Source organism: Oncorhynchus clarkii, unplaced genomic scaffold (assembly GCF_045791955.1).
Source record: "Oncorhynchus clarkii lewisi isolate Uvic-CL-2024 unplaced genomic scaffold, UVic_Ocla_1.0 unplaced_contig_8857_pilon_pilon, whole genome shotgun sequence".
Classification (NCBI taxonomy): Eukaryota; Metazoa; Chordata; class Actinopteri; order Salmoniformes; family Salmonidae; genus Oncorhynchus; species Oncorhynchus clarkii.
In genome coordinates, this window is record NW_027260243.1 from 510 (window position 1) to 13196 (window position 12687).

Genomic DNA, 12687 nt, shown 5'->3' on the forward strand with positions numbered 1-12687 from the left:
AAGGGCATAGATAATAATGTGTCAGGGTTTGAAGAGGAAGATAATAGATAATAGATATGTTATGGAGTTGGAGAGGGTATAATAAGTGTGTATAAGTGTGTGAGCAGAGACGGTACGAGAATAGCTAGTGTGTTAGTGGAAGTTCTATGGTTATCCCTCTTGTCTTGTGAAACCAGCCTGATCTCGCGATAGCTCACATTCCCGACGGGAAACTAAACGTGAGTTCAGCAGTCCGTCTGATTGACCAGGCTGCTATGCCTCCCCCGTACAACCAGTGAAATCCCTGTGATCAAATAAGAACTATAACACGACCACTACTGTGGTTTGAGATGCAGCTACCCTATACACTTCCTCCGAGTCATAATAAACGAATGGGAGGGTCCTCAATTGTATCGTTTTAATGAAATCTGTGAACTGTTTATGATACATTTATGTGTTTTATTCTGTGATTGATGATTATGTGTATGAGAGACATGTTATGTATCAGTGCATATCAAACATGTTATAGCTGTATGAGCCTTATAGAAGTGTTATAAATATATTCATTATCAATTTTTCTAAAACAATGGCCCTTTTTTTCTTGTCTTTGGAAGTTCTGTTTGGTCTTTCTGAAGTCTCTGTTAAAGCCTGAATAAGCAGAAAGCTGTATAAGGGGTTATTGAAGGGTTAGGTCAGGTTGACATTGGGATTGGTGGTTTTTGGCAATAATGTGTTTAGGACTGCATTGCTTGAGGTAGAAGTTCCCCCAACCACAGATCTAAGATCAGATTATCCTACCCCACATCCACTTAACCTTTAGGGGGATGAACAAATATCTGACCCTGTGTCAGTGGTTAGGTTTGACTTCTACCCACTCATAGCTACATCACTGAATAGTCTATGCCTAAAATATGGATTAGCGCTGTGGTTGTCAACCTGGGGTAGGTATACCACTGGGGGGACTTGGCCTTTCTCCAGGGGGATTCAGAAGACACCTCCACAACCACTGTCCTGGCTGAGACGCTGTGATAAAATACACCCTGTGATGTCACAGAGGAACCTCTCTAGTGGGTGGAGTCCATATCTCAAAAATAAACAACTAACACCTGACACCATTGGACAATGGAGACAGGAGAGAAAGCGGAGAAAGGTAAAACCACATTGTTTCTTAATTTACATCTTAGTCACTACAAAAATGCTGTGGCTTAGAAACATGCTCACCACCGGTATGTCTATCATTTTGTCCTGGTGAGGGCTATTAGTTCATTTGATCAGCATCTCATTCTGTTTCCAGCAGCTGCGAAGGAGGCCAAGACGGACCTCAAGGATGTGGTAATGTGCATAGATATAGAAAGCTAGATAGGAATATTTGTTAGAGACTGCAGGCACAAACTGTCAGCCATTATTATTATACCATCTTAGTTGTATTTCTATGGTAACAGGGCTCTCCATAGGCTCTCTTAGTTCACGTTTAGGCCTTCAGGTCTGGCCACATAAACCCCTCCCCCTTATCAACGGCATGTACTGTTATGTATGCCACTCTAGTTCATAGTTCAGTCCAACCTGTGTCCTCTGACCATGGGTGTTTAGGAGAAGATGTAGGGACAATGCTAATGACCTTACAGTCCATGTATTGACCTCTCTGTCTCCCTCCTCTAGCCAGTCCATGTATTGACCTCTCTGTCTCCCTCCTCTAGCCAGTCCATGTATTGACCTCTCTGTCTCCCTCCTCTAGCCAGTCCATGTATTGACCTCTCCCTCCCTCCTCTAGCCAGTCCATGTATTGACCTCTCTGTCTCCCTCCTCTAGCCAGTCCATGTATTGACCTCTCTGTCTCCCTCCTCTAGCCAGTCCATGTATTGACCTCTCTCTCTCCCTCCTCTAGCCAGTCCATGTATTGACCTCTCCCTCCCTCCTCTAGCCAGTCCATGTATTGACCTCTCCCTCCCTCCTCTAGCCAGTCCATGTATTGACCTCTCTCTCTCCCTCCTCTAGCCAGTCCATGTATTGACCTCTCCCTCCCTCCTCTAGCCAGTCCATGTATTGACCTCTCCCTCCCTCCTCTAGCCAGTCCATGTATTGACCTCTGTCTCCCTCCTCTAGCCAGTCCATGTATTGACCTCTCTGTCTCCCTCCCTTCTCTAGCCAGTCCATGTATTGACCTCTCTGTCTCCCTCCCTCTCTCCGTTCTTCCCTCCTTTCTCTAGTCATCTGCGGTTTTACATTTCCAGCAGGCAGCGGAGATGTTATTTTCGTCCCCGGTGCAGGCTGCTCCATGCCGGGGCAAGCTGGGCTTTAAGTGGGCGGTGCGCAGCGTCATCCTGATGACTCGCTTCTGCCGCTACTTCATGTCCCGTTCCAACTATCGCCAATTCATGGAGTTCAACTTCCGGGAGACCATCACCAACCAGCCGGCCGGTGGAACGGTGCGTTGTGTGTGTGTGTGTGTAGGAGAGTGCTACTGTTAAGGGGAAGTGATAAGGTGCTGTGTTTTGCTGGACTAACGGGCCACCAGGTTTATGTTGCGGTCTTGATGGGAGATTGAGAAAGAAGCTACAGTTTTGATATCCAGAAAGACTGGAAAGTCAACAATGATTTCTGTTCCTGCAGGGTAAAAGTCTGGTGTTTGACCTGAACCACTTCAAAGTGAAAGAGGTAACGATACCGTATGGATTTAGAAGACCTATGCTGGGTATGACCACACTGTGCTTATGACTGGAAGGAACGCTGTTCTCCTTGGTGTGTGTGTCTGCCTGTGTTGGTGTATGTGTCTTTGTCTCTGTCTATGTGAGTGAAAGCTTTGTGTGTATGTGTTTGAGCGTACGTGTGTGTGTGTGTGTGTGTGTGTGTATGTGTTTGAGCGTACGTGTGTGTGTGTGTGTGTGAAAGCTGTGTGTGTATGTGTGTGTGTGTGTCTGTGTGCGTGAAAGCTGTGTGTGTATGTGTGTGAGCTTAGGTGTGTGTGTGTGTCTCTGTCTGAGCGTGAATGCTATGTGTGAATGTGTGTGAGCGTATGTGTGCTTGTATACGTGTGTGAGCGTTATGTCTGGAACATTCCAGGACCGGATCCCTGTCCTGCTGGTGGAGATTATGCGGAAGTGCCCAGAGGAGCGTTCTGAGTCGGAGGTGTTGCTGGTTCACAACATGCTGAGCTCTGTGAGCATGTTCCGTCGCTACAGTGGAACCTTGCAACTCCTTCTGGCCAGGGTGGTTCGCTATCAGAGGTTAGAGGTCAATCCTCTGTCAATCACTTGGGTTCCTTAGGGTAGTGGTTCCCAAACGTATTTACATTTTTTTTAAGGAACTCAGTCCGGCTTTAAACTTACTCTTGAAAGTTGTAATAGTAGAATGCAAAAGGTGTCATTTCTATATTAAGTATTGCATCATCAGTTCCTCTTGTCATGTCAGTCATTGCAGACCTTAGAGAGATATTTATAACTTGTCAGAAACTAGCTCATGTCAGCTAATGTTTTTTAGCCCGTAGATTTTGTAGTAATGTTCGTGTCTCTCAAATATCACATGAATACACAATAGACATGGCGAAATGTATAGAATTGCAAGAAAATTAGCTTTAAAACTGCAATGCTTTCTTCACACCCCATGACAAAATGTGTAGAACTGCAGGAAATGAGCTTTAAACCTGCAACATTCTCTCCACCAACAAGAAGGGTGTGAACAGTTGATGTCATGATCAGTGCTTGTGCCCATGGAAATAGACATGGCGTGCACAGGGAGGCCCCCGGATGTTCCCCAATGCTGGAAAGGAAAGGGAAAGGGGGTACCTAGTCAGTTGTACAACTGAATGCCTTCAACTGAGTGAAAACATTAGTAGGGAACGCAATGGAAAATGTCTAGGTAGTATAGTCCCTCCTTGTTTCAGTCAGTTTGTTTCTTTTAGTGTCAAATAAACACAACCCTTGTTTTACTAGTCTGTACTGGGCTTTGCTGGCCTGTATAGCTGCCATTGACCTACTGGTAGGCTATAATAGTCTGGTAACACTTTAGTCGAAGGGGCTTCTTGTGAAGTGTTATATTGCCTTATGAACATTCATAGGACTTTATAGATGCAGTCATAGAGCGTTATACTTAACTGTACAATAAAGCATTAACCACTTAGATGTAAAGTCCCCTTCGGCTTAGGGGACCTGCGCGGTTCTGGTACTGGTTCCGACCCACATTTTAGATCATAAATCGATCTGTGGACATCGTAGATCGAAATGGCTTGTGTTGAGCGATAGCCCTGGTTCCCATGGACACAGGAGTACAAGCATTAACGCACAACAAGAAGCCATAATATAGACCTATCACAGCAGTTATTTTTAACTATGACTGCGTAAGGTACTACAAATATGTTTACAAGGCATTCTAATGCTTTACAAGTTTGTTCTTGTCTAATGTTCTGTATTATGTTCCATGGTTTGTGGGGACTCCAGGAAGAGTAGCTGCTGCTTTTACAACAGCTAATGAGGATCCTAATAAATACCAAATAAAGAGTTACCAATCACCCCGCGCGGCTATGCCTGCAGGTTGGAGCGTCGCAGAGTGGTCATTAAGAAGGGCCATTGGGGACACAGCTTCTACTTTGTGTTCTCTGGGCTCCTGGCCGTCACCAAGGACAACGACGGTAGCAGTGCCTTCGTGGATAAGGAGCCCATCCTCATCAAGAAGGGCATGAGCTTCGGGGTGAGGCCTCACAATTCTGTGTTTTAGTAGAAGCTATTTTTTTAAGATGCAATATCATTATCAATAGTCGAAGTAGTGATAGTGGAGGTAGTAGTGGTGAGAATAGTAGTGATATTGTTTAGTGTTTAGGAAAAATATATCTGGGCTCTTGCGAACGTCATAACTCACCACATACATTCCAAGCCTGATGGGCAACGCAGACGAGTAGCTTCAACCACATGAAATAGCAAACCTGACTGTAGCTAGGCTACTGGCGCAATCGTGTGGTTTTGACTGTTCTGATTATTAATGGTCTGTAACTGTTGTCTGTCAGGATGTGGCCTTGATCAAAACGCTGAGGAGGAATGCCACTGTGGTGTGCATGGAGGAGACGGAACTCATGGTGGTCGACAAGGAAGACTTCTTCGCTAACAAGATGGACGTAGAGCTCAAGAGGGAGTTTGACTATCGCTTCAGCTTCTTCCGGTGAGATTCTACAGCCAGAGTTGAGTTTTAGTATCTGAATATATACCCCCTACAAACTTGTCTTTGTTGAGCAGAGCACCACTCCTACTGAAGAGCGAAGGCCTCCCTGAATTCCTGCTACAAACCTGTCTTTGTGGTGCTGCACCTTGAACTCCCACTACAAATGGTGTTTCTAACTCTCATTCACCGTGAGTCACATTGCCCCTCTTTGCAATGCAATTCACCTCGTGCCCCTTCTCTCCCAGGTCACTCCAGCTAGTGTCCTCCTGGTCATACTCTCTCATTGAACAGATGGCTGACCATTCCAAGGCCGAGCAATTTCGATACGGCCACGTGGTCGTCAAGGACACCAACGACATGGGCAACATCATTTTCATTGGCAAGGTAACTGGAGGACAAAGTTGTAGGCCTACAGTGCATGTGGGGAATGTTGGGTAATGTAGTTGCAGGCAGAGATGTTAGAGACGAAATACTTCCATTACAGGGCCAATGTGACGTGTTGAGAGTGGTGGACCTTACCTCCTGCAGTACCTACCAACGCCTCCTAAAACAGTATGCAGACTCAGGTACTGGCACGTGTTTATAATACAATCCTACTGTAATGTGAATACACAATAAATATGCATACAATATACACAGTTCACATTTCAGCATTCAGTTCTAGGCAAACTCAGTTTTCCCTGTATCCTATAGCAACCAGAATAACACTTATTTTATTTTTATTTAAAAAAAAGGTGTCTGTTGTTTATATTGAGTTTTGAGTAAGATTATAACATTTGTGTAATTACATGTTGAAGAACAATTAAAAACAAAAAATATTATCTCGCTCTGTCTCTCTGTCTATGTCTGTCTCTCTTTCTCTCTCCGTCTCTTTGTCTATGTCTGTCTCTCTTTCTCTGTCGCTCTCTCTCTCCCTCTTCCTCTCTCTCAGTAAGCAGAGGTACATGTTTGCCAACACATGGATTCAAAGGCGAGCTGACAAACCAACCAGGAAGGTAATGTAACTGACCTGGATGTACCACACATCAGTGACATCGCTGCATCTCAGCTGTGTCCAGTTAGTTCGCTGCCCGGTGATAAGTTGTGTCTGTCTGTTCTACTCTTCCTCAGTGTCATAAAACACAAAGTCCTCCTCAATAATCCTCCACGTCCTCCCAGAGGACTTCCTGCAGACCTGCCCACCAGCGCCTGTTTCCTGATCGACACCCTTCATCAGAGCGGCACATTTGTACGTAGCACTAAGGTCCAGACGTTACCCACATCAACACTGGAAGAAACCTGTATGGTACTTGTGCCTTGTGTTCAGCATGGATGACCATGTAATAACATGATAATATGACATCCATGGCATGCTGTGTTCTGAGTTGTAATCACTTCCTTAAACTCTTCCTCTAGTGTTTTCTAACTCTACGGTTCCGTGTATCTGCTGTGTGGTGTGGTTCAGGGTCTGAACCAGTACCTGATGCCGTCGAAGCAGAGAGACTGTCGCAGGTTCACTCTGGTCAGCCAGAGCGTGGAGATCCTGCGGGTGGAGAAGACTCGCTTTGACAAGCTGGTGGACAACACCACCATGAAGAAGCTGGAGGCCCTGCAGAAAACCTACCCAAGGTGAGACTTATGGATACCAGTTCAGATGGGCTGCCCTTACTGGTGCAATTCATGCAAGACAACCACTAGCCCCTACCCTCTAGGTGTTTGTGTAGATCTAAGACGACTCAGGACTAGATAGGTGTAAAGCAAGCAATCCACAGAGGGCAAGGTGGAACTTTCACTGTATTGCTTATACCTATCTAATCCTCTCAGATCTAGCTAGGGAGAATGTACACATTACTGGAAGTCGCTTTGGAAAAGAGTGTCTGCTGAATGGCATATATTATTATGACCGCGTTTGTGTTGTCTTCCTGTGTAGCGACGACGAGCTGTGCACTGTGTTCCTGGAACACAGCCGCTGGAAGGACTACAAACACAGTGTGATACAGGACCTGTTCCCCGAACGGGTCGCCCCAATCAGAAGCCCCAAAACCCAGAAGCAGCAGGGCCACAGTGGCCCCAGCCAGGCCCTTCAGCAGACCAGACACGTGGTCAACAGGCTGAAACAGACAAAGCAGAGGGTAGAGCCAAACAAAAAATAATTAAATAAAGGAATAACTGTGTAGATGACTTAATACATAGACATGGTTTTATCAATATGCTTCAAGTTTGAGCGTTTGCTGCATTTTTCATTATTTTCATCCTTAAAAACTATTTCACAGCATTTTAGTTAACATCAGGCAGAAATCAAATTATCTGCACACCATAATACCTTTTATCAAGAAGAATGGTTTTGAAGTATAATTTCTCATGAGTGGGTCATGAGAAAACATACTTTAAACCCTTCTGCCCCTGCCTCTGCTCTCTGAGTAGAAAGCTGAAGGAACTCGGTTGTCACTAGTTAACACAGCCACGGAGTCGAAATTGGCTATATTGTACAAAAAAAATAAAAATAAAGAAAACAAAAATGTGTTTTATTATCTTAATGTCAGGTTAGGTTTAGACATAAGGTTAGCAGTGTGCTTAGGGTTAGGTGTAAAAACAGATCTTAAGAAGAGAAATTGTAGAAATAGACAGAGGGTTTAGACATACATGGGTGCACCTCAGCCACGCTCAAGGTCCTAAATGATATCTTAACCGGCATCGATAAGAAACATTACTGTGCAGCCGTATTCATTGATCTGGCCAAGACTTTCGACTCTGTCAATCACCACATCCTCATCGGCAGACTCGACAGCCTTGGTTTCTCAAATGATTGCCTCGCCTGGTTCACCAACTACTTCTCTGATAGAGTTCAGTGTGTCAAATCGGAGGGTCTGCTGTCCGGACCTCTGGCAGTCTCTATGGGGGTGCCACAGGGCTCAATTCTTGGACCGACTCTCTTCTCTGTATACATCAATGAGGTCGCTCTTGCTGCTGGTGAGTCTCTGATCCACCTCTACGCAGACGACACCATTCTGTATACTTCTGGCCCTTCTTTGGACACTGTGTTAACAACCCTCCAGGCAAGCTCCAATGCCAAACAACTCTCCTTCCGTGGCCTCCAATTGCTCTTAAATACAAGTAAAACTAAATGCATGCTCTTCAACCGATCGCTACCTGCACCTGCCCGCCTGTCCAACATCACTAATTGGGCCGGCTCTGACTTAGAATACGTGGACAACTACAAATACTTAGGTGTCTGGTTAGACTGTAAACTCTCCTTCCAGACCCATATCAAACATCTTCAATCCAAAGTTAAATCTAGAATTGGCTTCCTATTTCGCAACAAAGGATCCTTCACTCATGCTGCCAAACATACCCTTGTAAAACTGACCATCCTACCAATCCTCGACTTTGGCGATGTCATTTACAAAATAGCCTCCAATACCCTACTCAACAAATTGGATGCAGTCTATCACAGTGCAATCCGTTTTGTCACCAAAGCCCCATATACTACCCACCATTGCGACCTGTACGCTCTCGTTGGCTGGCCCTCGCTTCATACTCGTCGCCAAACCCACTGGCTCCATGTCATCTACAAGACCCTGCTAGGTAAAGTCCCCCCTTATCTCAGCTCGCTGGTCACCATAGCATCTCCCACCTGTAGCACACGCTCCAGCAGGTATATCTCTCTAGTCACCCCCAAAACCAATTCTTTCTTTGGCCACCTCTCCTTCCAGTTCTCTGCTGCCAATGACTGGAACGAACTACAAAAATCTCTGAAACTGGAAACACTTATCTCCCTCACTAGCTTTAAGCACTAACTGTCAGAGCAGCTCACAGATTACTGCACCTGTTACGGTGAGTGAATGAGGACCCAAAAGCGAATTAACTTAAACAGAGCTTCTTTAATAACCAAACATAGGTAGGCTCAGATAGACCGGCAGATTCCGACAGGACAGGACAAGGTTACAGCAAACATGACGATAGTCTGGTTCAGGCATGAAACACAACAAACAAGAATCCGACAAGGACAGGAACAAAAACAGAGAGAGATATAGGGACCTAATCAGAGGGAAAAAGGGAACAGGTGGGAAACGGGGTGAATGGGTAGTTAGGAGGAGACAAGGCACAGCTGGGGGAAAGAGGGGGAGAAAAGGTAACCTAACAACGACCAGCAGAGGGAGACAGGGTGAAGGGAAAGGACAGAAACACAAAACATGACAATACATGACAGTACCCCCCCACTCACCGAGCGCCTCCTGGCGCACTCGAGGAGGAAACCTGGCGGCAACGGAGGAAATCCTCGATCAGCGCACGGTCCAGCACGTCCCGAGAGGGAACCCAACTCCTCTCCTCAGGACCGTACCCCTCCCAATCAACGAGGTACTGGTGACCACGGCCCCGAGGACGCATGTCCAAAATCCTGCGGACCCTGTAGATGGGTGCGCCCTCGACAAGGATGGGGGGGGGGGGGGGGAAGACGAGCGGGGGCGCGAAGAACGGGCTTAATACAGGAGACATGGAAGACCGGGTGGACGCGACGAAGGTATCGCGGAAGAAGAAGTCGAACTGCGACAGGATTAATGACCCGAGAAATACGGAACGGACCAATGAACCGCGGGGTCAACTTGCGAGAAGCCGTCTTAGAGAACCTATCGACAACCGTAAGAATAACAGTCTTCCCCGCTGACGAAGGCAGTCCGGTGACAAAATCTAAGGCGATGTGAGACCACGGTCGAGAGGGAATGGGAAGCGGCCTGAGACGGCCGGCAGGAGGGGAGTTACCGGACTTAGTCTGCGCGCAGACCGAACAAGCAGCCACGAAACGACGCGTGTCATGCTCCCGGGTGGGCCACCAAAAACGCTGGCGAATGGAAGCAAGCGTACCCCGAACGCCAGGGTGGCCGGCTAACTTGGCAGAGTGAGCCCACTGAAGAACGGCCAGACGAGTAGGAACGGGAACGAAAAGAAGGTTCCTAGGACAAGCGCGCGGCGACGGAGTGTGAGTAAGCGCTTGCTTTACCTGCCTCTCAATTCCCCAGACAGTCAACCCGACAACACGCCCCTCAGGGAGAATCCCCTCGGGGTCAGTGGAGGCTACTGAAGAACTAAAGAGACGAGATAAAGCATCAGGCTTGGTGTTCTTAGAGCCCGGACGATAAGAAATCACGAACTCGAAACGAGCGAAAAACAGCGCCCAACGCGCCTGACGCGCATTAAGTCGTTTGGCAGAACGGATGTACTCAAGGTTCCTATGGTCAGTCCAAACGACAAAAGGAACGGTCGCCCCCTCCAACCACTGTCGCCATTCGCCTAGGGCTAACCGGATGGCGAGCAGTTCGCGGTTTCCCACATCATAATTACGTTCCGACGGCGACAGGCGATGAGAAAAATACGCGCAAGGGTGGACCTTGTCGTCAGAGAGGGAGCGCTGAGAAAGAATGGCTCCCACGCCCACCTCTGACGCGTCAACCTCGACCACGAACTGTCTAGAGACGTCAGGTGTAACAAGGATAGGAGCGGATGTAAAACGATTCTTGAGGAGATCAAAAGCTCCCTGGGCGGAAACGGACCACTTAAAGCACGTCTTGACAGAAGTAAGGGCTGTGAGAGGAGCTGCCACCTGACCGAAATTACGGATGAAACGACGATAGAAGTTCGCGAAGCCGAGAAAGCGCTGCAGCTCGACGCGTGACTTAGGGACGGGCCAATCAATGACAGCCTGGACCTTAGCGGGATCCATCTTAATGCCTTCAGCGGAAATAACAGAACCGAGAAATGTGACGGAGGAGGCATGAAAAGTGCACTTCTCAGCCTTCACAAAAAGACAATTCTCTAAAAGGCGCTGGAGGACACGTCGAACGTGCTGAACATGAATCTGGAGTGACGGTGAAAAAATCAGGATATCGTCAAGGTAAACGAAAACAAAGATGTTCAGCATGTCTCTCAGGACATCATTGACTAATGCCTGAAAGACAGCTGGAGCGTTAGCGAGGCCGAAAGGAAGAACCCGGTATTCAAAGTGCCCTAACGGAGTGTTAAACGCCGTCTTCCACTCGTCCCCCTCCCTGATGCGCACGAGATGGTAAGCGTTACGAAGGTCCAACTTAGTGAAAAACCTGGCTCCCTGCAGGATCTCGAAGGCTGAGGACATAAGAGGAAGCGGATAACGATTCTTAACTGTTATGTCATTCAGCCCTCGATAATCTATGCAGGGGCGCAGAGACCCGTCCTTCTTCTTGACAAAAAAAAAACCCCGCTCCGGCGGGAGAGGAGGAGGGGACTATGGTACCGGCGTCAAGAGCTACAGACAAATAATCCTCGAGAGCCTTACGTTCGGGAGCCGACAGAGAGTATAGTCTACCCCGGGGGGGAGTGGTTCCCGGAAGGAGATCAATACTACAATCATACGACCGGTGTGGAGGAAGAGAGGTGGCCCTGGACCGACTGAACACCGTGCGCAGATCGTGATATTCCTCCGGCACCCCTGTCAAATCACCAGGCTCCTCCTGTGAAGAAGAGACAGAGGAAACAGGAGGGATAGCAGACATTAAACATTTCACATGACAAGAGACGTTCCAGGAGAGGATAGAATTACTAGACCAATTAATGGAAGGATTATGACAAACTAGCCAGGGATGGCCCAAAACAACAGGTGTAAAAGGTGAACGAAAAATCAAAAAAGAAATGGTTTCGCTATGATTACCAGAAACAGTGAGGGTTAAAGGTAGCGTCTCACGCTGAATCCTGGGGAGAGGACTACCATCCAGGGCGAACAAGGCCGTGGACTCCCTTAACTGTCTGAGAGGAATGTCATGTTCCCGAGCCCAGGTCTCGTCCATAAAACAGCCCTCCGCCCCAGAGTCTATTAAGGCACTGCAGGAAGCTGACGAACCGGTCCAGCGTAGATGGACCGACAAGGTAGTGCAGGATCTTGAAGGAGAGACAGGAGTAGTAGCGCTCACCAGTAGCCCTCCGCTTACTGATGAGCTCTGGCTTTTACTGGACATGAAGTGACAAAATGACCAGCAGAACCGCAATAGAGACAGAGGCGGTTGGTGATTCTCCGTTCCCTCTCCTTAGTCGAGATGCGGATACCTCCCAGCTGCATAGGCTCAGCTCCCGAGCCGGCAGAGGAAGATGGTAGTGATGCGGAGAGGGGGGCAACGGAGAACGCGAGCTCCTTTCCACGAGCTCGGTGACGAAGATCAACCCGTCGCTCAATGCGAATAGCGAGTTCAATCAAGGAATCCACGCTGGAAGGAACCTCCCGGGAGAGAATCTCATCCTTTACCTCTGCGCGGAGACCCTCCAGAAGACGAGCGAGCAAAGCCGGCTCGTTCCAGCCACTGGAGGCAGCAAGAGTGCGAAACTCAATAGAGTAGTCTGTTATGGATCGATTGCCTTGACATAGGGAAGACAGGGCCCTGGAAGCCTCCTCCCCAAAAACAGATCGATCAAAAACCCGTATCATCTCCTCCTTAAAGTCCTGATACTGGTTAGTACACTCAGCCCTTGCCTCCCAGATTGCCGTGCCCCACTCACGAGCCCGTCCAATAAGGAGAGATATGACGTAGGCGACACGAGCAGTGCTCCTGGAGTAAG

The 12687-nt window shown here is 47.7% G+C and overlaps 1 protein-coding gene across 1 annotated transcript; it reads left to right on the forward strand.

Moving 5' to 3' along the window:
• The first annotated feature begins 2422 nt into the window (after window positions 1-2422).
• LOC139401298 (cyclic nucleotide-binding domain-containing protein 2-like) lies at window positions 2423-7624 on the forward strand. The gene is made up of 10 exons (XM_071145639.1): window positions 2423-2634; window positions 3040-3203; window positions 4506-4662; window positions 4976-5127; window positions 5373-5511; window positions 5612-5693; window positions 6059-6122; window positions 6238-6355; window positions 6572-6735; window positions 7037-7624. The coding sequence occupies exons 2-10, from the start codon at window positions 3070-3072 to the stop codon at window positions 7257-7259; spliced, it is 1233 nt and encodes a 410-aa protein (XP_071001740.1). The 5' UTR covers window positions 2423-2634; window positions 3040-3069; the 3' UTR covers window positions 7260-7624.
• Window positions 7625-12687: the final 5063 nt, after the last annotated feature.